The 26,848-nt window shown below is 41.1% G+C and overlaps 2 protein-coding genes across 2 annotated transcripts in view; both read right to left on the reverse strand.

Moving 5' to 3' along the window:
• The window catches only part of LOC308691971 (uncharacterized protein), a 135,501-nt gene that overhangs the window by 20,111 nt on the left and 88,542 nt on the right, over positions 1-26,848 (reverse strand). The gene's annotated exons all lie outside the window — the stretch shown is intronic.
• On the reverse strand, positions 9,612-25,288 carry LOC308687173 (uncharacterized protein; the record flags this gene model as incomplete). The annotated part of the gene is made up of 11 exons (XM_081359462.1): positions 9,612-9,653; positions 9,744-9,835; positions 10,056-10,213; positions 10,357-10,502; positions 11,044-11,134; positions 11,473-11,650; positions 23,846-23,941; positions 24,021-24,125; positions 24,402-24,758; positions 24,844-25,188; positions 25,276-25,288. The coding sequence occupies 11 exons, from the start codon at positions 25,286-25,288 to the stop codon at positions 9,612-9,614; spliced, it is 1,623 nt and encodes a 540-aa protein (XP_081215588.1).

Consider the following 26,848-nt stretch of genomic DNA (forward strand, 5'->3'; position numbering starts at 1 on the left):
CGCGCTTTCTCCGCCGCCGGGCAGGCCGCGTCAGCGTTGCACACCATGGCCACGCTCCAGATATACCAGGCCGATCTCCTCCGCCAGCTGGACGAGAGAGGACCTGACGCAATCTGCGTGCCGGACTTGAGGAGCGCTACAGACCTCGCTCTTCGCGCCACCAAGTCAGCAGCACAGGCCATTGGACGGAGCATGGCCTCGCTCACCGTGTCTGAGAGACATCTGTGGCTTACGCTCTCTGACATGACTGAGTCAGAACGCACCGCGTTCCTCGACGCGCCGCTTTCCCCTGCCGGCCTCTTCGGAACCTCGGTCAAAGATTTCGCCGATAGGTTCGCTGAGGTGCAGAAAGCGACCCAGGCCATGAAGCACTTCCTCCCGAAGCGCTCCGGTTCTGCAGCAGGCCGTGCGAAACCGTCTGCTCAGAGCTCACAGCCTAAGCCTCCGCCCGCCGCCTCCTCTTCTCAACGCCGCCAAACCCAGAGCTCGAGACCGCGCTCTCGCTCATCCGGCCGCCGCCCCGCCCCGCCCCGCGTGGCCCGCGGCAGAAGGTTGCGTTGAAGCCAGAGGCCCCGAAATCGTCCTAGCACGCCTAGGAAAGCGACGGTGTCCAAGTCCCGCTGCGGCCGGACTTCCAGCAAAGCTTGCCGCTCGTCCAGTTCCAGGAAATGTGACTGGTCCAGCGTATTTAGCAGCCAACAAGCCGGTTCCATTACCCGCTTGCCTGCACACAAAAGCCGTTTTTACGGCTACCCAGATAAATCCCTTAAAGAGTGTATTTTCTGGTGTCCCGGCCACGGCCGACGGTGTTTCATGTGTAGAAAAAATGCCCACTACTCAGTGCCCATTCCTACACACAAGCACAGCCCTTCACACAGGGCCCGCGCACATAAAATCGACTCAGATCGATTGCGCTTCAAATATAGCAAAAGTGCCCACTACCCAGTGCCCACTAACGCTACTTCCCACATGTCTCACGGTCCCTGTAAATACAGGACCAGTATGCATATGCTCTGCTCACGTGAGCAATGCTGTAAAGGTGGTGTATGTGCCCGCTGCTCTGCGCCCACGCCCACACACAGACATGAAACTAGCCCAGCCCTCCTCCTCTCAGCTAAACACTGCGGAGGAGTCGAGCACGGGCATTCTGCCCGCTGTTATCAGCGCGCCCCCTGCCTCAGATGTCATGAGCGCGACACTTATGTCACAGCACACAAAAGCCGCTGTATCGCGAGCCGATCAGAGCGTGCTTCGCATCCAGCCCCTAGCTACTCGCGCACCTGCGTGGGAAAAGCTTCCCGGGGTTTCGAGATGGGTGCTGAACATCATAAAAGAAGGCTATTCGCTGCAGTTTCGCCGACGCCCTCGCCGCTTCATGGCGCGCGTCGAGACCACGGTAGAATCGAAAGTAGCTCATCTACTTCGAGCCGACATTTTGAAACTGTTGAGCAAAGGGGCTATAGAACCCCTATCTCAAGCTCAAAGCGAAGGGGGGCTTTACAGCAGATACTTCCTGGTGCCCAAAAAAGACGGGGGTCTCAGACCCATACTAGATCTGCGGCAGCTGAACAGAGCGCTTATGAAGCGCCAGTTCAGGATGCTCACAACCAGAAAAATCCTCGCGCACGTCCGCCAGGGGGACTGGTTTGTGTCAATAGATCTAAAGGACGCGTATTTTCAAATACAGATAGCGTCACGTCACAGGCGATTTTTGAGATTCGCCTTCGAGGGCCAGGCATATCAGTACACAGTCCTGCCTTTCGGCTTGTCCCTGGCACCCCGTACATTTACGAAGTGCATGGACGCAGCGCTCGCACCCCTCAGATTACGGGGCATACGAGTGCTGAACTATCTGGTCGACTGGCTGATTTTAGCCCAATCTCACTCAGAGCTCGTAGAGCACAGGACCATTTTACTCGATCACCTCGAGAATCTCGGTCTCGCAGTGAACTGGGAAAAGAGCTCGCTTTTCCCCAGACAGATTATATCTTTTCTGGAAATAGAGCTGAACTCGCTGCTAATGACAGCACGCCTGTCATCTCAGCGCACACTGGACATTCGGCGCGCAGCCGGCTCGTTCCGCTGGGGCGCGATAGTCCCTCTCAAAGCCTTTCAAAGGATGCTCGGTCTGATGGCCTCAGCATCTTCAGTTCTCCAGTTGGGCCTTCTGCGCATGCGCCCACTGCAGTTCTGGCTCAGAAAGAGAGTACCACGCACAGCGTGGGCCTCCGGTCAGCTTCGCGTCAAGGTCAATCAAGCATGCATTGCAGCTTTGAAACCTTGGGAGGCAAAAGACTGGTACCAATCAGGTGTAAGCCTGGGGACTTCCTCGAGAGTGATGGTGGTGTCCACGGACGCATCCACCTCGGGATGGGGAGCGCTGCTCGAGGGCAGACCGCTTTTTGGCCAATGGTCAAAGCAGGAGAAGCTCTTACATATCAACTGCCTCGAAATGTTGGCAGTGAGCAAAGCGCTCACGCACTTTTGTCCCCTCATAAAGGGACACCACGTGCTAATACGTTCAGACAACGTCTCAGTGTTGTCCTACATAAATCACCAGGGCGGCCTCAGGTCCCTGACTCTGTACAGGCTAACCAGGCGCCTCCTGATATGGGCCCGCAGCAACCTGCTCTCGCTGAGAGCAGCGCACGTGCCAGGGCTCCTAAATATAGGACCAGACAGACTGACCAGGAACCAGGTTCCGACAGGAGAATGGTCTTTGCACCCACAGACAGTCCAGCTGCTGTGGAAGAAATTCGGCAGAGCGGAAGTAGACCTGTTCGCGTCTCAAGAAAACGCTCACTGTCCAGAATTTTTCTCAAAGAGCAAGGACGCGCTGACCCACGAGTGGCCTCGCCGTCCTCTCTACGCTTTTCCCCCCGTCTCCCTCCTGACTCAGGTGGTAGAACGGGTCAGGGAAGAAGGATGCTCAGTGCTGCTTGTAGCCCCACTTTGGATGAGCCAACCTTGGTTCCCAATTGTGATGCAGTTAGCGAGCACCGCCCCGTGGCCAGTGCCTCTGAGGAGGGATCTCCTCTCTCAAGCCAACGGCTCGATTTGGCATCCTCACCCAGAGCTGTGGTCCCTCCATGTGTGGGCCATCAACGGGTACCCGCTGACCTCCCACAGGGAGTGTTAAACAATATCACACAGGCCAGAGCTCCGTCTACGCGACGTCTCTATGCCTCAAAATGGTCAGTGTTCTCTAGCTGGTGCACAGCTCGTGGTGTGTCACCCCTGCATTGCGGTGTGACGGAGGTTCTTTCCTTCCTACAGGAGCTGTTGGATAAGGGCAGGTCCCCTTCCACGCTCAAAGTCTATGTAGCGGCCATAGCAGTGTTCTCTTCGACCACGCTGGGCCAGTCTATTGGAAGGAACGATTTAGTCATTCGCTTCCTTCGAGAAGCTAAGAGACTGAATCCTCCCAGACCTCCCACAGTCCCTATATGGGACCTTTCTATGGTACTGGAAGCCATGAAAGGTCATCCATTTGAGCCCTTGCAGGAGATTGATCTTAAACACCTGTCTTTCAAGACGGCGTTTCTTCTGGCTCTCGCTTCAGTGAAGCGCATAGGGGACTTACACGCGCTCTCAGTAAGCGCGACGTGCATGGAATTTGGGCCGAATGACTCTAGAGTTATACTCAAACCTAAGCACGGTTATGTTCCTAAATCCCTCAATACACCGTTCAGAGCACAGGTCATTTCCCTGTCTGCCCTGCCGGTCACTGAAGGAAATATGGACGAAAGCTCCCTTTGCCCAGTCAGGGCGTTAAGAGCTTATGTGTCTCGCTCGTCTGTTTTCAGACAGACGGAGCAGCTCTTTGTTTCGTTCAGCGGGCGTTCTAAGGGACTAGCCGCTTCGAAACAGACCCTATCCAGATGGGTAGTGGACGCAATAGCGCTAGCTTACACAACCAAGGGCATGCAGTGCCCGCTGGGTGTCAAAGCGCACTCCACGAGAAGCATGGCTTCATCGTGGGCATGGTCAAGTGGGATTGCCTTGCAAGATATTTGTATGGCGGCAGGCTGGGCCTCTCCGTCTACATTTATAAGGTTTTACAACCTAGAGGTTCCCGCACTACAGGCCAGACTACTGTCGGTCTAGTATGGCCAAAATCTCATAACTGGCGCTGTCAGTTATGCAGCTATTGAGTATTGCAATCCTTGCTCTATGCTGCTATAAGGAAGATAGTGGCTAACCCCCCTCTCTTCCAGGATTCCCTGTGAGTCCCCTGGGTGATTATGTACTGTATGAACTCCGGGCTGTCGCCCTTGAGTCTATGGTATCAGATCCCAGCACGCACGGCGTTTTACAGTAGGTTCCCCTAGCGAATTCTACGCAGTACGAGAGTATCTCTCGTAAGAGAACGTACTCAGTTACTAACGTAACCTCGGTTCTCTCTAGAGAGAGGAACGAGTACTGCGTATCCTGCCGTGCCTGCACGCGCTCTGGTTGCTTCGACTATGAAAAACCAGAGAAATAATGCCTGCGAGCGGTATTTATAGACCTAAGCCACGCCCGTTTCGGCGGGTCTGACGTCACTCTAGGTCTCGCTCGATAGGCTTAAGCAGTTGCCAGCAGACCAGCCAATAGGCGCGCGAGCTGCCTCGCCTATGTCTGTATGCTGCCGCAACGCGTTTTACATTAATACAAAATTAAAGGATAATTTTTTGGCTTCAGTATTCTCGTGGAAAAGGATTTTCCCCTAGCGTATTCTACGCAGTACTCGTTCCTCTCTCTAGAGAGAACCGAGGTTACGTCAGTAACCGAGTACGTTTTCTGAGCGCACACATCCGAAGCTCGCGCACAGAAAGCGGCGAGTCCTGTGCTCAAGTATTAAACTAAGTTCTCTTTCACATATTATTGCCCTTAAACTGTCAAATACAGATACAAATACAAGGCTATGTCAAAAACACACAATGTTCACATAAACACAGTCGTTCATGTCTGTGAACGTAAACAGCAAGTAAAGAAATCGCATGCGTATATTAGATCTGTGTATTAAAGTGAAAGCAGCGTAATTTACCTACTGCTAAACTGTTAATATGAATCAAACAACAAAAGAAAAACTGAAAATCACTCACTGCTCTGGACTGAATTAACTTTAGTAGCTTTAATAAGAACACATTTCTTACTTAAATTCTGCTGTTAAATTCTCTGGTGAGGAGATAAACATGGCAGACTGGGGTCTATGCTAATAGGGTAGAGTCCATCAGCAGTCATAGGCAGGGCCTAAGCATATGTGATTTCACAATGTGACACTTATTATTATGATTTATGGGGATTTAAAAAAGAGGAGTGCCATCAAGAGAGACTTCCACAGAAAGGAATCAGTACACATTTATTTTCATGGAACTGCAGCTACACACAAATAAACTAGCAATTCACATACTTCACAAACATGTAACTGAAAGAACAACTTATTTTCCAATTCATTTTACACATTGCATAAATATATTTTCATAATTTAAATGTGGCAGTCAACTATAGGTTACTTTACCACTACTAGTTAAAAAAGAAAAATAATATGTGCGCTAAATGCATGATCACTGATGCAACTACCAACAGTTCAGAACAAATAGATTCACACTTTCATTAAAGAAGACATGTACATTACACATGTAGAAATAATTTTCGCCCTCAGCTTGTTGATTTCTTCTCCTAAGGTATCATGTTTTTGCAGAGCGAGCAGTAGAGTGCAGGATAAATGTGGAAGAGTCTCAGTTCTGATGGATTGTTCTGTGTTTAAAACAAGACATTGGAATCTACACAACTGAACTCTGTTAAGATGGCAGATCAGCTAAAACATTGTAACTTCATAAATATTACATTACCCTGAAATGACATCTCAGTCTCTGATGCGAGTTCCCTTGTTTAAATGTAAATCTGTGTTAGAAAACATAATTAGTAATTATAGAGTTAATCATATAAAGTTTTACTTAAAAATTGAGCTGGTAAAGAATGAAAAAAAAAAAACCTTGCACTTACTCTTCTTATTCTTCACTGTAGGACAGGAGGCATTAAATGAAAGCAAATTATTTACATGACATATTACATTTACATTCATGTAAATATGTAATATTATCAGCAAGTTAATAAGATTTAGCAAAATTAAAACCACAGTGAGTAAATCAGATAACCGGCTACAATTTGTAGTAACCTAGTAAGTAACCTACGCAGCACTGCCTGTTTGTTACTGAGCCTGTAACTTTTTTTATAAACCAAACAGATTGCACTATAATTCATGAGTCTAAGTCGTTATTCATAATATTAACTTCTCATTCTTTTGACAGTCAGGCTGATTTCAGTCTCCTTAAACAAATACTTTATATGGTACTTACAGAAAGCACATATTTGTAAAAACATCCAATATGAGGCAAAAATGCATTCAAAGAAAAAAACAATGACTCTTAGATCCTTCACGACATGCTCACGATTTCCTAAGAATTCAAATGAAAGAACTACATAAGGAGAAAGGAAAATGAAGACATTTGAAAACAAAATGGTCAAGAAATTTTTAATAATTGTAATGTAATCGGTTGTATATATGTATATTTTCTAAAGACACTGATAATGTTTTTGTGTAGTAGATTAGATTAACCTGTATAGTATTAATATATTACAATCACTTACGTGCTTTCAGTATCAGTTCTGCTGTCAGTGTAACAGAGTTCAACAAAACAAGACCAACTGCTCCGAACATGTACATGATTTCATAACAGAGAGGCACTATAACACACAGACACACAAAAACAAATCAAATAGTTGCAATAATACAATTAAACTATTGTTACCACTAAAATCTTTACATTTTATTTTATGTGTTACTATAAATTCTCTGTTTCATTAATAAAATTAAAGGAATAGTTAACTTTCGGTCATCATTTACTCACACTGTATGAATTTCTTTCTTCTGCTTAACACAAAGGAAGATATTTTGAAGAATGTCGATAACCAGACAGTAGTAACCCATTGAATTCCATAGTAGGAAAAAAATACTTTGGATGTCAATGGGGTATATCAACTGTTTGGTTACCGACATTCTTATATATAATATATTCTTTTGTGTTCAGCAGACGAAAGAAATTCATACAGGTTTGAAACTTGAGGGTGAGTAAATGATGACAGAATTTTCATTTTGAAGTGAACTATTCCTTTAAGAGGGTTTTATAAATACTGGGTAAATAAAAAAAAATAAGAAATAAAGTGATTCATATTGTCAGTAGTGTGTAATTACATGTTTTTGATCCTTGTTGGCTTGTCTCAGTCTGTTGTCGTCTCTGTGCTTCTGAATGTTCTGCCTCTGTTAAAACAAAACTGAAATCTAATTCAAAAATCAAAAGCACAAGCAAAGAGGATGGATATATCCTGGGATCAGAAAACAAATCTATTCTAATAACACGTTCATGTATTGATAAAATGAGACTATACTGTAACTGCTAAAGCACAGCTAAGAAATCCTCAGTGTTAAATTAGCACTCTCTCCCCCGGTTTCACAGACTAGACTTAAGATAGTCCCAGACTAAAATGCATGTTTGAGCTGTTTTAACTGAAAGCAACTTGCTCTGATATATCTTAAAATATGTAAGTGCATTGTTTTGTCTCAAGATGCACACCAGTAGTTTTTTTTTTAAGTCAAGTTTACAAAAGCTATTTAAATGTGCTAATTGAACTAAGGCCTTATCCTGGCTCAGTCTAAACCCTGTCTGTGAAACCAGGCCTCTGTGTTTATATAATCCACACTCAGAGTGTTAAAAAGGTAACACTGAAGCAATGTTAATGACATAAGTGATTAATCGAGTAATGATTGAGCATTGTTGAAGACACCTGATGATAACAAGCAGAATCACTGAAGGAAAGAGGAACAACAAGAACAGATAAAAGAGAAGATATGAGCAGAAACACAAGAACTATAACTGACTTCCAGCCACAGCCTTAGATTAAGTCAACTGAAGAGAAAAGAAGACATTAAATCCCAAGATTTAAGAGGATTAAACAACTCCTCAACAGTATTGCAGCTTCACTTATTACTTGCAGTTTTATTTTATTTCTGTCAGACCTAAGTTCTTATTGAGAATTCACAAAGGTCTAATGGATAATACCAATAACATGATCTGGGTCTTCAAAGGCAACCATAATCCTCAGAACTTCAAGAAATAGAACCAAATAGGTCCATTGCAAGAATTCTGTAATAAAAAAAAAAGTATTTGAGATGCAAATAAAATGTAATCATAACTTAAATGTGCAACAACTCTAGGAAACGGAAAATACAGTGATCACTGTCCCAGACTCCTAACCTTAACCAAAGTACAAATATTTTACCTTACATAAAATCAAGATAAAAGATGATTTATCGTGCTGTCCCACGATAAATAATAAATAACTAAAAAATCTGAAAAGTGTTTTTTAGATCCACTTTATTTTTTTAAAAAAGAGAAAGAAAATAACATCCATTATTACAAAAGTAGCATACCTTTCTCCCCACCAAATATGCATACATGAACATAGACCACTAGGATGATATATAATGTTATCATCAATCTCCAGAAGATGGCTGTGAATAAAAGTAAAAAAAAAAAATACATTCTGCATTCATAAACTTTCACAGTCCACAAACAGTAATACAACTGATCTCAGATATGACACAGTTGAATTGAAAATTCTGAAATGTGGAGCAAATATTATAACTGCTGATTGATCAAGGCTGGGGTTTGATAAGCTTGTTATTTATATTCTTATTTAACAGGAAACTTTTAAAATCATAAGAAAAAGTTTATATGTATTATTATCGAATTTAATTATACATAAATAACATGCACTTACTATGCATACACAAAAGTAGTATAGACTGAACCACTGGCACAGCTAGAAAAGCTAAAATAAGAGATTATTGATTAATTTTTCATTCAAACACGATTATTAAACTACAACTGAAGGGATCTATTGAGGTGTCGCTTACCTGGATTAGGAAGTCCAAATGAGGAAATCAGAAGGAGGAATTGTGCCAGAGACAGAAAGTATAAAAAGACCCACTTTACGTGCATCCTGATAAAACCTAAAAAAAAGAGAATAATTATATACAGTATATATATATATATATATATATATATATATATATATATATATATATATATATATAAACACACACACGAACAGATTCTCATTACATCTTTTCTCATACAACAGAATTCCAACTAAAGGACCAGGTTGCTCATCACTACAGTATGGTTTGCTGGTTGTTCAGTCTAAATGTCTGAGCTTAAGCTTAGTCACATTGTTAAAGAAAATATCAAAGTTAACGTAACCTATGTTCACTCCCTTTCCTTCATTATTCTTCTCTTTGTTGTTCCTCCTTTTCTTGCACATTTTATTTTCTGGGCATTTAGTTGTGGTTCTTGCTTTTCTTTTCCTGAGCTCTGCCCTCTATTATACACTATACTGGCATCTCCTTCTACACACTGTGGCCTTTATTTGTTCCTAGGATATAGGATTGATTTTGTCTGTGAAGTGGATGTGTCACGGTGTGACAAAAGCCAGATAAAGAGAGAGAGTAAAATCCTCGTGAAGGCAGTATTATATTTGGAGACCTCTTGTGGATGGTCGTCTCATCACACCGCGAAATCTGTTGCCATGGCAGCGAGGCCAATTGCCTGATTGACAGCAGGTGAGGAGAATTACAGAGAGTGTTGTGAGAGGAACGTGCATTAAGATGGGGCTTTAAAAAGAGAGAGGAAACAGACGGTCGGTGTGGTTCTTTCTCCTCCGTGAGAGGTTGGGTTTCCTCCCGTGAGATACTGTGTTTTGTCGGCGGGCTGTTTGTATTGAGGCTGGGCTGTGAAGCAGGGCGAAGATTGACGCCGAGAAATGGAAATGAGAGAGTGAAGTTTGTCAATGAAAATCCAGGGGATATCGTCGACAGTGGGAAAGACGCAGAGTGATGAGTATTTGATCCGTTGTTTATATGCACTGACACTGAAGTGGTGTGGAGAGTCTGGAAAGCGTGTGGCACGAGTGAAGTATTACACCGAGTGAATTGATGATCTGTCTCCAACCTTTGTTCTTCCTGCACTGAATGTGACGATTACTACATCCATTTGACTGTCTCTGAGAGAAGTGGAGCCCGTGTGAGAGACGAGAGTCGATCTGGTGGGAGAAAGACGGGTGGGTGAGTGCTGGCCCGAATGCACGGTGTGCGAGTGGAATGCAGTGCCTGAAGTGACGATTCACACGGTTTGTGTTATGGAGTGAAGTTTATCGTGTGGAGAAGTATTAATAGTCTGCTGTGCACTCTCTTCTATAGTCTTTCACCCGCTGTCTCTGAACGGGGTTTGTTACATCCAGCGTCCAACTTACCATTTTGAGACAGTCCTGCTCTGTGAATGCTGCCGATCCATTAAATCCTGTTGCATTGTTACAGCGCACAGTTGAGCTGGAGCACCTTGCTTAAAGCAATCTTCCTGTCTGGTGGTCTCCACACGTCCCGATCGAAAGCCGCTGCCCTGGTTGGAATGAGAGAAGGTATTGCAGCTGAATGTTTCATTACTGCTGAATGGTCAAATCCTGTTGTATCGATACAGTGTACAGCTGAAGTGGAGTGTCTTGCTTAGAGCATCCTTTCTGTCTGGTGGTCTCCACACGTCCCTATCAAAAGCCGCTGCCTGGTTGGAACGAGAGAAGGTATTGCAGCTGAATGTTTTATTACTGCTGAATGGTCAAATCCTGTTGCATCGATAGTGTACAGCTGAAGTGGAGTGTCTTGCTTAGAGCATCCTTCCCGTCTGGTGGTCTCCACATGCTCCATCGAAAGTCGCTGACCTGTTCGGAAGAGGAAAAGGTAATTGAATGAACGTTTGATATGCTTTTGAACAGTTAAACCCTGCTACCTGGTTACAGTGCACAGCCGAAGTGGAGTGTCCCGCTCAAGTGTCCTCTTCGTCTGGTGGTCTCCACATGTCCCATTGAAGGCTTGTCCTGTTCAGAAGAGAGAAGGTATTGCAATTGAAACGTTCCATATGCTGTTGGGAAGTTGAATCCTGTTACCTGGTTACAGTGTACAGTCAAGTGGAGTGTCTCCCTCGAAGCGTCCTCTTCGTCTGGTGGTCCCCACCTGTCCCCACCGAAAGCCTCCGCCCTGTTCAGAAGGAGAGAAGGTATCATTGTCGAGTGTCGCATCTTGTTGAACCATTGAACCCTGTTGTATCGTTGCAGGGCACAGCCAAAGTAAAGTGTCCTCTTGCCGGGTGGTCCTCCACGCCCGTGTTGCAAAGTGTTGCTACTGTTCAGAAGGAAAGAGTAACTACGGCATGTGTCTCGATTAAAGTGTTGTTCTGCTGTTCATGGTCCCCTCCTGGCCCGGCCCGCTCGCCACCTGCGTCCCTGTGACCCGTCTGAGTCGAGGATCCCCGTCCTCTGGATACTTACCTCTGGGCAGCCTCCGGCATTCGTTCCATCCTCACTGTGAATACCTACCTGGTTCCAGTCCGAATGGGGTCCGTGTAGCCAAGACTTCCTTGAGAGCCTTGTAAAGAGTACTTACCCAGTGGCTTACCTGAGTGGTGTGCGTCCTCCTCTGATTCCTCTCCGACGAGCCGCGGGGTGTCCACGAACGTCCATCCTGCTCCGGTCCAGGGGGCCCATCGAATTGCTTCTGGCGAAAGAAGAGATTTTAATTAGGACTTTTCAAATTTACCTGCTTTTACCTTAATAAAGAAATTGTTATTCCTTTATCCTCTGTTTTTGTCTGGTTCCTTGACACGCTCCTCGAGGCGGTGCCCGGTCCCCAGGGGTGGGTGCAGTCTGGCTTGGCCCACCCCGACCTGTGACAGATGGACTAAATGCCCATACAGTCTTTTAGAGCTAATAAAGCACACTAAAAACAAACAAAACATATTTTGTTCAATAAACATAACTAAATTAAGGAAAACATTTAAGTTACATTAAAACAGAGGAAACAAGTTCATTTAGAACAAAATATTTTGTTGAACTAAATAAGTTAAAATTCCTATGTCAGGTACTTAATAGCAAGTGCACAAATTAGCATGCAAAAGACATTTAAGTATGTCTATAACTTGTAGGATGAATAAGTAAGAAGAACTTGCATCATGTACTGCCATTATCAATTGAAATTACACATGCAGTCATAGTCATCCACAGCCTACACTAGCGATTGGCCACTTTCGAAAGAGTGGTTCGGAACAAGTATCAAACTGACACTGTTATGTGATTTTTAGCAAATGGGGCCTCGTCATAAATATTTGGCAAAATTCCAATTATTCGGCGATAGGGTGCGAGTTCAGTGAACCCATGAACCATGTGGGTTTTACGTGACCTCAGATAATTTTTATGTAGACATTGACACTTTTGCACAATAAAAAAGAAAACTAGTTAATTGTATCCTATTCGCCTGTCGCTAGCGTGTTATAGATTACTACAGAAGAGGGAAGCATTTTTTTTTCTTAGCCTGACACTCAGCTATAATAACTTATGGAAACAAATCATTCAGAAACTCTTACCTCTACTCAAACCGAAAGAGAACAGCACAATAAATCCAAAAAAATATCCAAATATTACACGACGTGCAGAGGTCTTATCATGTGCAGTCTTTTTCCAGGCATCTATAAAAAAAACTGCAAGAGGAACAGATGAAAAAAAATAAATAATGGTGCAAGAAAAGTATAGACCTTAAGCTGGAATGAACTGTGCAAAGTTTGGTAATTTTTTTTTTTTTTTTTTTTGTTATGAAACAGAGGGACAGACAACATATTGTTTATTGAACAGAGAAGGCAGATGGCAGGCAATATAGCAGACTTAAAAAATTTCCTCAAGTAATAACCTAGAATACTGTCTAGCACTTGATGGCTGCTCTGTCAAGTCTTCGTTGTCAGTTAGGAACCTGGGTGTGCTCTTTGATATCTTGGTGCTCTTTGATAAGGGGTGGTTGAATATGATTTCCCTTTTTTAACTTTAGTTAGTGTGTAATGTTGCTGTTTGAGCATAAACAACATCTCCAAAGTTACAACGCTCAAAATTCAAAGAAAAGGGAAATATTTTATTTTAAAGGGGTCATATAATGCCATTTTTGTACAAGCTAATATGATTCTTTAGGGTCTAAATTAAAAGTTTGTAATATACTTTAATTAAAAATTCTCATTAGCATTGTAAGAAAACACTCATTTTACCTGGTCAAAAACAGCTCTGTTTTCAGCATGCCGTTTCAGTGCATGTGTCTTTAAATGATAATGAGCTTTGCTCACCCCGCCCCTCTGTTCTGTGCGTACACCGTTTCTACACACAATAACCACGCGTTGTTCATTATAAACGTGGGATTATGAAATATATTGAGAATGTCGTACATAGAAAACATGCTGTAATGTACCCTGAGTATAAACCTTAGACGCATTCATCGTGAAGCCTGCAGCAAGGCTGGCAAATTTCGCAAAGATTAATATAAATACTAATATAAAGGTTAATAAAACATTACACTCACATCTTCTGGAGGTTCAGCAGGAGCACGTTGGTACCGATCCGTTTTTTCTCGTTTGTAAAGCTGTCTGGTGTGAAATGATTTGCGCAAACATGAAAGCATGGACGATCGTGGGGAATCCCCATGAGGGAATCCCCGCGTCAATCCTTTGGGCATATCGCTTCAAAAACAAAACTCAGCCACTGCGTCTTCAACGGCTCGGATTTAGGAACATCCAAATGACTGCTGTGTTCCTTATTACATCTAAGAACTGAACACCACAATCGCTTAGACGCCATTCTACTCCAGCATAACAACAATGGCGGACTACTATGACGGCTGTCACAGCTCGCTCAGGGCGGGTCTTGTGTTGAAACACGGCTGTCACTCACAATAGCGGGAGGGGCGTACGATCTTATGACGTCACAATATCGAACGGCTTGATTTCAGAGAGGGTCAAACATATAAGGAGATTAAAACAAAACCACTGGATGGATTTTTATCATGATAGGATGGTTTTGTACAGGCACTGCCAACAGACATTTCAGTGCAATCAACTTGTAAAAGTGCATGTACCATTATATGACCCCTTTAAAGAAATTGCTTTTTAAAGGGACTATGTGTAGCTTTTTAGGTATTTTATTATCTAAAATCAATATTTTTATTAATAAATATGCCCTCAATGGTGTACAGATACCTATGCCAATGATCAGACTAATCCTCGTAAACGAAGAATTTATTATCTTTATATACATGGGACGGGTAGGTCCACGGAGGCTTCCATGTAGTTCCGCCATCTTGAAAAACTATAATAGCAGAGAGGGACAAAAAGTACTAGGCCAATGCGTTTCCACAACGCGTTTTCGTTCAGAACCAGTATCACGTGACTGAACCCAGCAGAAGCGGAGGAGCAGAGCAGTGAGAGGTGCTTGTCACTGCCCCGGCAAGTTTAAAAGGATGCACTGCACGGTTATTTATACACCGTTCATTCATACATATGCTGAGGGAGTCCTCGTCGTCGAAAAAGTCCAAAAAAGACCGTAAAAGGAAACGTGACCGGAGATTACAAAAACAAGGGTTAATGTCGGGATAGCTAATGCAGGAGAAAGCATTCAAAAGAGACCCTGAAGTTGCCTGCTTTCTTCTCGACAGGTAAGTCAATGTTGCGGTCTTAATTACAATCTTTTTTTTCATTGCTTGGTTGTGTACTTTATTATATAAGACATTAGAACATTTATAGTTAAAAGTTAAACAGGCTCTTTGATGAATAGCAGCTATTGAGTAAACAAAGTAACGTTAGAGAAGGCTCTGATGATGATGATATCTAACAATGCACGTACTTCAAAAAATATAACGAGTAAAGAAGGCATTACAACTAATTACCATAGTTAATGTTTTTCACAGTCAGTAATTCATACTGTAACACTCTTTTTTTTCCTTGTTTCAAGTTTCAGTTTGTTTTAAATAACAAACCTGTTCACCCGAAGAAAAACTCAAAGTGCTATTATAAGACATCCTGTAATAGCTTTTTGGTACATAACGGCTACCGTAGATGCAACACGCATTTGAAAAAGTGAGGCGCTGGAGAGCATTATTCGTTTGAATGCAAAATACAATTTCACCACTAGATGGGGGATATTCCTACACACAGTCCCTTTAAGGACTATGGCTGGTAGGGACTACAGGAGCTTCCTCCCAGGTTAGTGACATCACTAACCCTAAAATTTACATAAACCCAGCCCCCAGGAACGTGATTTATAGATTATCAAGACAGAATATGCTAATCAGTGACTAGAAGATAACAACACATAAGCTACATAAATTCACCAACTAACCATTCAGAAAGGTTGTCTACATGTTGTCACTTCTTCTTGAGTCTCTCTATCTTTCTGACTTTGGTTTGAACATAAAAAGGCTAGAAGTTTTAGAAATTTCCAGTGCATGTCTGTGTGAGGTAAAATGACACAAGCTCTTGGAGCTCCGCCCTCTGTGTCGGGAGCATCAGCTCATTTGCATTTAAAGGAACAGACACAAAAACAGTGCGTTTTTGCTCACCATCAAAAATTGACAAATTTAAAGGAGCCGTATGTAAGATTGTGGCCAAAACTGGTACTGCAATCACTTTCAAATTACTGTAGAGCGGTGTATCCCCTCCCCCTCCCCCCTGACTCGAGGTTGCCAGATAGGCTGCAGGATCCAGCTGACACGTAGCTGTGGTAACTAGCGCAGAGCTGGCAACCCGGATGCCGAAACACTACTGACTTTGTGATTGGTAGATAGGTGGAGGGTGGGGCTTCAGGCCAAAACACAAGATGACAACATCAACATCAGTTGAGGGCTGCAACTTCACTTTTAAATGACATTATCCTGGCCGTACTACTGTTGTCAAGTATTTGAAATGAACATGATTTCTTAATGTATAGTGACATATCAGGGCCATTTTATGATTAATTGAAATACATTTTATACAGCTCCTTTAACATGCTATATAAAAAATATCTGTGGCGTATTTTGAGCTAAAACTTTAATTTCCTTGTTGAGCAACCAATTTGAGCAACATGTTGCTTTGCTTTGGATGTGCGTTCTTTGGATCTGATTTTATCCTCTCAGTGACAAATACGGAACAATTAGTTAATGCGTTCATGACATCAAGTAGGGCTGGGCGATATGGCCAAAAAAATTATCACGATATTTTTTTCATATCAGTCGATAACGATAATTATCATGATAAATGTCAAATCTTTATTTCTTTCAAGTTTAAAGGCAGATTTTTGCTCCTAATTTAAAGTTGTAGAAACCAGAGCTTTAATTGTGGTTTTAAACTACTCTTTATTGTCAGAACATATCATGACAAACACTTGCCAAACAGGAGAACATTTCACAAAGGTAGAACATTCAAACATTTGTCATTTTTCCTTAACAAAATAAATATCTTAATAGAAAAAAAAATCTTAGTTTCTGCATGTGCTAATTTTTATTTGGTAAAATGTGATATTCTGACTGTTTGAGTTTTACTAAAATTAACCATTGGTCATCCAGTATCATGCATTGTGATATTCTGACTGTTTGAGTTTTACTAAAATTAACCATTGGTCATCCAGTATCATGCATTTAGATCATGATAACCAAAGATGAAACTAAGCATAGCCTATATCAGCTCACTATCATGGCAAAATGTAACTTTGGTATTTGTATGAAAAACAGTAGCCTAAATACATTATTAAATACTGTAATTATATTCCATTAGTCCTTTAATACATTGTCTACATTAATTATATAATACAATTCAATTGAATATGTATATCCCACATTTCATGGTGCAGTTAATAATACTAGGCTAACGTTACAGTAAATCCATGATAAATGATGGGAATTTGTAGATGGAAAAGCCTTCTGACTATCGTTCCGCACAGTGTTTCTCCTGTTTGTCAGCGCTGTTTCATCTGCCTTTAAACTGGTTTAAATCATGGAGACATTTGTGTTCTTCGCTGAATTCAAGCGCTTCTCACTGGATCTCATGACCGAGACCGTTCGGAGTAAACACATCTACTCTAGTGAGCTCGCGCTGCGCTGCCGTTTGGACTTTGAGCCGAGCGGATTAATGGTCCGTGTGGCGAGCGGTTCAAATGAGTTTCGCATAAATGAGTTGCCGCATAAACATTATCAAACATTTATCGAACTCTTGATATCTTTTTATCGAGAAAAATTATATTGCGATAATTATCGTTATCGTTTTATCGCCCAGCCCTAACATCAAGGCTAGATTATTGTAATGCTATTATGGGTGGTTGCCCTGCCCGCTTAATAAATAAACTACAGCTGGTCCAAAACGCAGCAGCTAGAGTTCATACTAGAACAAGTAAGTATGACCATATTAGCCCGGTTCTGTCAACACTGCATTGGCTCCCTATTAAACATCATATAAATATTAAAATATTGCTGATTACTTACAAAGCACTAAAGGGTTTAGCTCCGCAGTACTTGAGCGAGCTCTTAACGCATTATAGTTCTTCACGTCTATTGCAATCTCAAAATTCCGGCCAGTTGATAACACCTAAAATATCAAAATCTACTGCAGGCGGTAGATCCTTTTCCTATTTAGCACCAAAACTTTGGAACAGTCTTCCTAACATTGTCTGGGGAGCAGACACACTCTGCACTAAAAACACATCTCTTTGACCTATCATACACATAATACATTATAGACTTCTATAATTCAATGTTAGGCTGCATGGATTAGGTCAGCCGGAATCGGGAACACTTCCCATAAATCCTGATGTACTTGTTACATCATAAGAAGGATGTCGTCTACGCTAATATTAGTCTCTCTGTTTATCCCGAGGTTTACCACAGTCCGTTGGATCCAGGCATATCCAGATCTGATCATGGCCCTGCGCCTGGATATGACGACAATGCAGTCCTGAAGTTTCAACTAGTCTCTCCCTTGTGAAGGCCTCCTCCCCTTTCCTTTACCTCTGTACTGATAAAACGTTGTCAGGATAGTTCCGGTTCACGTGGCTGCGTGGAAGCGATAAATAATTCTGTATTCAGCAGGACAATAACTTTATTCTAGAGCTGCTATACAGCCAAAACAATCGCTGTTACTGTAATTTCCTATAATCACTGTAAAGCTGCTTTGAAACAATCTATATTGTTAAAAGCGCTATATAAATGAAGGTGACTTGACTTGACTTATAGAGTTCTTGGTATTGCAGGACTGGAGGTGAAGATCAGCTAAACACAGATGAAGAGGGAGTGGCATGGGTAAGTATATATAGTCTTTAAAGAGAGGTGATGGGTGTTGCAGGTTAGTATTCGTTGTAGACTTGAAAGGTCTGGTGCTGATGGTTGAATCCATGACAGAGAGGGTTTAATGGCCGCCTGGGTGCCTTGATCCCAGAGATGAGTGAACTGAGTCCATGAGGGGTAGTCGTAAAGCAGATGGAACATAGATGAGCCCCTCAGGACCTCCTGGTGGAGTTGGTTCAGCCTGCGTAGCTTCAGCGATCTGTTTGTCGAGTGTCCACTGAGTCGCACCAGTGATAGTGGCTGGAGGGAGGATTGGCTTAGGTTGATCAGAGGGTAAAGCCCAATTTATACTTGTGTGTCGAACTCACGCCGTAGCTACATCGTAGACTGTGTGTAGCACGCGTACCCTTCACTGTACCCTGACGTGCACCTCTCCAAAAATTTAACAACGCATCAGTTCTATGCAGACCGCAAGCGCTGTGATTGGTCTACTAGAACCCCTCCCTCGGGTTTCACATGCTCCCTCTGCATGTGTAATTGCACGTCAACGCGGACAACGACGCAGAAGTATAAATGAAAACCAACGTGTTGCCTACTGTAACAGTGTTGAGGCTCCGGCGTAGGTCCGACACAGAAGTATAAATCAACCTTAAGTCTGGAGCATCAGCCTTGATATTCTTGTGTCCCGGCTGGTAGGAGACCGTAAAGTGGAAGTGTGTGAAGAATAAAGCCCATTCAGCCTGTTGAGTATTGAGTCCTTATGCTTCTCATAGGTACTCCAGATTACAGTGCTTAGTGATTACCTCGAATGGATGTTTTGCTCCCTCCAGCCAATGTCTCCACTCTTAAGGTGCTAGTTTGATTGCCAGCAGTTCACGGTTGTTGATGTCGTAATTTAGCTGCCAGTGACAGTTTCTTGGAGAAGATGGCACATGGAGTTTGGGTGGATCCCCATGCCTCTGTGATAATATCGCTCCCACTCCACTGGTGGAGGGATCCACTCTGAGGATGAATTGTAAGTTGGGATTTGGATGAGCGAGAGTGGGAAAATGACAAAATGCTTCTTTCCAGGTGTTCAAATGCCTCTATTGCAGATGGATTTCAGGACAGAGACTTGGGTCTGTTACGAAGATGGGTGGTGAGGGGAGAGGTAATCTTACTGAAATTGGAGACTTTGTGGTAGAAATTGGCAAACCCTAGAAATTTCAAGATGTGAGTAGTGGCCAATTACTTCCTGCTTGTACCTTCCTTTGGTCCATTGTGATGCCAAATTCATTAATGACATATCCTAGCAAAGTGAATAGAGGGACAATGGAACTCGCATTTCTCCAATTTCAGTCAGAGTTGGTGTTCACGTAGCTTTTGAAGGACCTGCTTAATGTGATGGTGATGGTTGGCCAGGTTCTGTCATCAATATAGATTATGATGAAGTTATGAAGAAACTCCCAGAAAACCTCATTCATGAATCCCTGGAATACGGAAGGTGAGTTGGACAGCCCGTAAAACATAATCTTATATGTTTAGGGCCCTGATGGTATAATGAACGTAGAGTTCTCAACAGGCCTGAAAATTACAACCCGACCCGACCCGGGCCGTGGCTTTTAAAGCCCGGCCCCGATGTAACCAGACACATCAACATGAATTATCTGCCCGAACCCGGCCCGCGGCCCAACGCCGCGTCGGATTTTTTTTCTCATACACGTATTATCATGACCAGCAGACGGGAATTCAAATCAACCTTTAATGTTCACGCCTTTTAACAATACAAACAACTGAAACAATAAACTTTAAATATATAAATAGGCTGTAGTAGCGACGGTGAATTCACCTGCTGCAAGTTTACATTTCACCAACTCCATCTTCTTCTCTCCAGGCTAAAGGCGTGCACGCAGCGGCGTCAGGTCTGCCCAGCCCCTCTCCATGATGCACGTTGCACGCAGCAGCCAGACTTTCTTTACGGTGCGATGATTAATAAATGTTTTTTTTTTTTTTTTTTCACTGAGCGGAAAAGATTAAGCCCGAGGTACAGGGAACATTTAAGGAAAAATCCTCCGCTGTGCCTGCAAATGTTGCTGGTTTGGCCATGGGACTGGCGAGTGAATGTTGTGAAGGAGTTGTTCTGGGTGGTTGCGGTAAAAAGCGGAGCTGTTAGACCAAGTCTACAAACGGATCAGATTTAGTTGGTAAGTGAGCTTTGGTTTCCATGTTACGTTTATTGAAAAGAGAAGGAACAGATTATTGAACGGATGTTTATTGAACAGAGAAGGCAGATGGCAGGCAATATGTCAGACTTAACTTATTGAGTTCTTGGTATTACAGGTACTTGAGGACTGGAGGAGGTCAGGCGCGTCCATACACATGTAGTGAATGACAAGACCAGACAAACTTAGGATGGCATGGGTAATTGTAAATATAAAAAGTCCATAATGAGTGGTGACAGGTGTTGCAGGTCAGTATGTGGGTGAGAGTGAACAAGTGGGCTAAGTTGTAGGGTCTGGTACTGATGGTTGAATTCGTGAATGTTTTAATTAAATGAGGCTGTTATAAAATATGTTTTATGTGGAGATCACCTCATCTTATTTCAGAATGATGAATATTATGAGGCTGTTATAAAATATGTTTTATGTGGAGATCACCTCATCTTATTTCAGAATGATGAATATTATGAGGCTGTTATAAAATATGTTTTATGTGGAGATCACCTCATCTTATTTCAGAATGATGAATATTTTTTTAACTTTCCTTATTTAAAATTCTGGCCCCCACTGGTACTAGCACATAAAAGGTACGGAAGGCAGATTGTGCCTATTTTAAATTAAGTAATGACAAGCAGATTAACCACTTCCTTATTGAAAAGTGTCCCCAAATAATATGTCAAAAGTAAAAATAGAATTTAATGATTTGATTTTGTTCCAGTCAAATAATAATAATAATAATAATAATAATTAAATGAATAAATGAAAAGTAAATATCAAAAAGAAATTGCAAATATTTTTTTTTTTTTACGATTTTGTTTTTAATCCTAATGATAATTTGGATGTACCTACCTGAATAAACAACAACGGTGAAAACAGCTAACTCTTTTTTTCTACTTGAAAACCTGATCCATGTTTTAAGGTTGTCTGTAAACACAAAACATTGAATATACCAAATTAATATTTTATAAGAGACAACAATGTTTGTTTGTCCTGTCCTGCATCAGAAAATTGTGTCCCCCTCTTTTGACTGACAGATAGTAAATATTCTTATTCTCAAAGCATCAAATTTTGAAGCTAGTTAACTGATTCACTCAGTTTTAAAAACCTGTTTTCTGTATGCATTCATCTTGAATTAGGCATAAAGCTCATAGCCATGTTTCAATAATTGACATGTTAATATACAACTGCAACACCATAAATATCTTACAAATCTTTATCTTAATATGTCATCATCAATAAGATTTTAATGATCTCCATGAAAAAAAGAAAGAAAATCTGTACATGTAAAACATACCTTGAAGATAATTTAAATAGGACAAAGCCCAAATCAACATGAAAAACTTCAGAATATTAAGAACACAGCAGATGATGATCTCAGTCGGAAATACTGGAAAAGAATATTAAATGATGGATATTAGATGATATAGGACAAAAAATGTTTTCTTGAAAAAAAAGAAAACATTGTATATATTAGCTGTATATAATTACATTTATAAATGTAGCTCAAAGCAGCAATTATGGGGCCGAGCCATGACCACCAACTGCATCAAATTTGACTTCTTGTAGCATTATGGTGATTATTTTTGGACAAATGGTTTAAAATGCAATTAGAAGAGGACTTTTGCAATTATCTACCAACCAGGACATTAGTTTTCTTGTTGACAAGCAGATCTTAGCCAATATATTACATAAAACACTAATCTGAGTGGAATTTGGTGAAGATTGGACAAAATGTCTAGAACGAGTTCGGAAATGGTATACAGACAAAATGGCACAGTGTCGAAAAATGTATACCACTGGATTATGTATTGGAAAACACTTTTGTATTTAAAGTATGTTTTTGTATTATGCAAGTTTTCCAAAACTTTAAATCAAAACTTCATTGGTTGCTGCAGGTCATGGTGCCAAAGACACATGCCAAGATTCATTTGGCAAGCGTTTATTAAATATAGCATTTAAAAAGGTGGACACCCAAAATGGTCAACATGGGAAAACTGTTTATAATCGACTTGGTACGTTGCACTGAATCTAATAAGAGCGATCTCATAATTGCCACCAAACTGTTCAGAAGTTTTTTTTAAGAATTTTTTCATGTCACTTGACCAGTAGGTGGCACTGTGCCAAAACCAATGTGCAACTACCCTTGTTCATACGGTCATGTGATAATATGTACCAAGTTCTGTCTCAATACACCAAAGCGTTGCAGAGATATAGCCTGACGACGTGTTCATTGTCAATTTTGTAAAATAGTGTCTCAGGAAAAATACAGAATATTGAAAAAAATATATATATAATCTGATCATCTGAGCAAAATTTGGTAAAGATTGGACAAAATTGGTTGAAGAAGAAGCGAAAAACACATTTCGGTAATACTGAAAGCTGGGCACCAAGTTAAGCCAAATAGAACAAAATTGGTATCACTGTTCTTAGCATGACCCAAGGAACCTATCAAGATGATGATGATAGGTAAAATTAGTGTAAAGCTATTATCATTTTATGACATTTGTTATAATTGTCATGGGCATGTAAATGAGTACGGTTCGTTGACATATACCAAATTTCGTAATGATATGCCAATGCATTTGTAAAGTACAGCATTTTATGGCTAAAATCTTAGAATTAGCTATCATTCGAATCAGCATGTTGCAACGAACCTAAAGAGACCAGTTTAGTTATTTTTGGTCAAACTGTTCAGAAGTTATAAGCAAAAATACTGTGGCTGTATGTGGTTGTTATAAGAGACACCAAGGTTGGTCTAAATACACTAAAGAATTCAGGAGATGTAGCCTCATGTTAACTTTTGCATGCTTGCCGTCAAATTCGTGAAACCATTTCTTGGGAACAATTTTGAATATCAAAATAAAAATGATAACTTTCTTGTGTCTCTGCCTCCTGATCATCGGAGCAAAATTTGGTGAAAATTGGACAATATTTGTAGGAGAAGCAGCATTATAATTAAGCGTTTTTTTTTTTTTTTTTTTTAATAAGTCAAAATGGCGGGAAACAATGTAAATTAGCATTTAACTCGGCTTGAGCTTTGGAATCAAAGGATAAAAGAATTTTGTTTCTAGGCCTTATTAGCAAAAAACAAACAAAAAAAACAAACACTTTTTTGACCCATTGATGGTGCTAAACTGTTTAAAAGACTGACACCAAATCAGTCAGATTAAAGCTACAACCTTTCTTTATATCTCTGTGCCAATTTTCACAACTTTTTCTATGGGCTGCCATAGTAAGAAGAACTACCGTGGTTCAGCAAGGTCTAGTGGACTGAGTTTGATTACATAGCGCTGTGTGTGCAACCGTGTTTTTGTTCTGTCTATTTTGTTTTGAAATAAATACCCACAGTCATAAGCAGACCCTGTCCTCTTCCTTCCCTGAATCTTGAACATTGTTACAATACCTTAGTACCAAACTAAGGTACTTAACTCACCTTCAGTGAGACCCCAGAAGATGAAGGCAGAGAACATAGAGATGTTTGCACAAAAGACCAGAGAAACATGAAGATTCCAGGGTTTTCTGCTGGTGACTGGAGGGAAGATACAGAATAATCAAAGACATTTATGGTGAAACATACAGAGATATATCCCGGGAAATAAAAAAAGCACCTGTGTTTTTTGATCTGCAGTAAATCAGACAGCAGAGCCAAAGTGCAGCTCCAGATGCAGCAGCGATACAGAAAACCAACATCATTAAGTGCAAAGTAGAGAAATCTGTGAAACACAGACACAACTTTTACATCTGAACTTACTATATTTGGTCATTGTTTCTTATAGAGAAATATTTAGAAATAATGTGAAATTAAGAACATTCATTCTGTTTTCTGTTATACATTATAAAATGAGTATATGCCATTTATACGGTGTACAGAAAATAAATAGTTTGCACCATAAATAGCAACAAAAAGCATCTTGTTTACACCAAGTACAAATGGCAATAAAGTGTCAATGTTTACCAAAGTATTTATTTGCCATGTTTTGTTGACTCACCCAGTTGCTCCAGTACTACAGTTGCATTGGCTGAAAGTACTCCAACAAACACTTGACACATGTAAACTCCTTTGTCCTCAGTTCTGACACTCTTCAGTCTGAGAGAGAAGTTTCCTTTGGGGATTTCATCAGTGAAGAACTCAACTCTGTCTCTGTATTGCTCATCTGATGAATCTGGAAAAGCCTTATTGTTTTGATAGAGCAGAACCAGAATATCTTCATCTTCATCTGTTTTCCTCCATGAAACCTCTTCAATGTGTTCAGGTTTGATGTGAGAGTCTACAGAGCAGTTCAGAGTGACGTCCTCACCCACAGACGCTGATATAGACTCATCTGATCCTGATACGACCAAACGCTCTGAAAGAACAGTGCATCACGTAATGAAGTTTTAAGTTCTGTTCAGTTATAAAATTTCTATACATAAATTTTAGTTCAGACTTACCAACATCTTTTATTTGAACTACAGTCTCTCCAGAATCCAGTTTGCTGTAAACTGTACATGTGTATTCTCCCTCATCTTCAGCTCTCAGATTGTCCAGACGGATGGAGAAGTTTCCATGTTGAATCTGATCAGTAAATAAATGAGCTCTATCATGATTATCCTGCTGCTGGACCTCTGCTCGACTCTCACCATCTAGAAACAAATGAACCAGAGTCTCTGAGTCTGTTCTTCTCCACTCCACCTCCAGATCCTCCATTAGTAAAGGCTCATCAACATAACAAGGTAAAACCACTGAAGATCCCAGATGAGAAACCAGAGGACCAGATGGACCATGCACAATAAAGCCTATGAAGAAATAGACAAACTGATTTATGTGTAAAATAAGGAAGAAAAGTGCAAAGGGCATTTTTAACTAAATGTGATAATACGTACCATCAGCAATCATCAGAAGTATTGAAGTAAAAATACACTTAACGTGCATATCCATGTATAAAAACTATGATAATATAAAATAAATGATCATGTAACAGTTCTTTTGTCCGTGTGTTTTCATACGAGAGAACACATAAAGTAATTCTTTTAGTTTCACTTTTTTAAATTATGTGCGCATCAAGGCTTAATCAGAAATTGTCACAACAGAATCTTGTTGACCCACCATTACATAGCTGATGGAGAAGGTGGCTTCTGTTTACACTCAAATCGAATGCACACACAAAAAAAAGGAAATTGAACAAAAATACAAACTTTGTCTGAAAATGTGTCTTCCATGCATCAGAATTTAAGTTTATGCAATGGTGTAAATTTGTATTCATGTGTTAATAAGCTGTTTATAGGCTATTTATGTGTGTGTGAGTGTTCCATAAGTCTGCTAATTATGTTTATGTATAATGTATAAACAGGTTCAAGTATAAATATGTGCACGTCAAAGGTGTCGTATAGGTGAGCCCAGCTCCAAGTCTCTGTCGTGGCTGATCCCACCCAGCCTCCCTCCCCCTCCCCCTCCTCCGCCAATACCAGTCAGTTCTTCTGCCCGGTCTCCACTGGCTTCAGCTGTCAGATTGCCCGGACAGAGGGAGAAGTTTCCATGTTGAAAACTGATCAATAAAGAAATTAGCTCTATCATGATAATCCTGCTGGCTCTCACCATCTTTATGAGCCAGAGTCTGTTTTTCTCCATTCCACCTCCAAACCCTCCATTAGTAAGAGTCAATAAAATAAATAAAAAGAACATCCTTCGCTGAATATCTTAAAAGATTTAATGTATTCTTATCTTCAGCTGATTTCATCTAAGGCAGTTGTAGTTGTTTCTGCTCATCTCTTCTTTTTTTCTGCTCGTTCCTCTTTCCTTCAGTGATTCTGCTTGTTATCAGCAGCTGTCCATCACTAATGCTCAATCATCACTCAATTAATCACTGAATTATCTAATTAACTCCAACACTGATTCAGAGTGCATTTCAACTCATCTGGGCTAACCCATGTGGGGCCTAAATGGAAACTAAGGTAAAAACTGTCCAGTCTAACTGGTTTTCACCAGTTAGACAGCCCATGTGCAACTTATCTGGGCCCGACTTGGCTGTGCTGGCTGGGAGATTTCAACGGTAGGTAAACGTTTACTGGGAACCAATATTAGTACACAGAGAAGGAATATGCACATTTGTATGTATAGAATAGATTTGTTTATGTAGCAGTGTTACATGAAAACAATGTAGGGCTGTCCCCGACTAAAGATTTTTCTAGTCGACTAGTAGTCGGTCATTTAAAGGGTGTTTACCCAAAAATGAAAATTCTGTCATTAATTACTCGCCCTCACATCGTTCCAAACCCGTAAGACAGTTCAGATAGGCGACGTTTGGATTTACTGCCCGACACTGTAATTACCACTGTTGACATCCTCACGGATTGCATGACTTTGCCACTTCCTGTGAAGTTTTTTTTTTTTTTTTTTGCGACTAAACAACAAGTAAAATTTTGGTTGACTAATCCTCTTAGTCGAGTACCTCTTAGA

This window comes from Scardinius erythrophthalmus, assembly GCF_964197995.2.
Source record: "Scardinius erythrophthalmus genome assembly, chromosome: 1".
NCBI lineage: Eukaryota > Metazoa > Chordata > Actinopteri > Cypriniformes > Leuciscidae > Scardinius > Scardinius erythrophthalmus.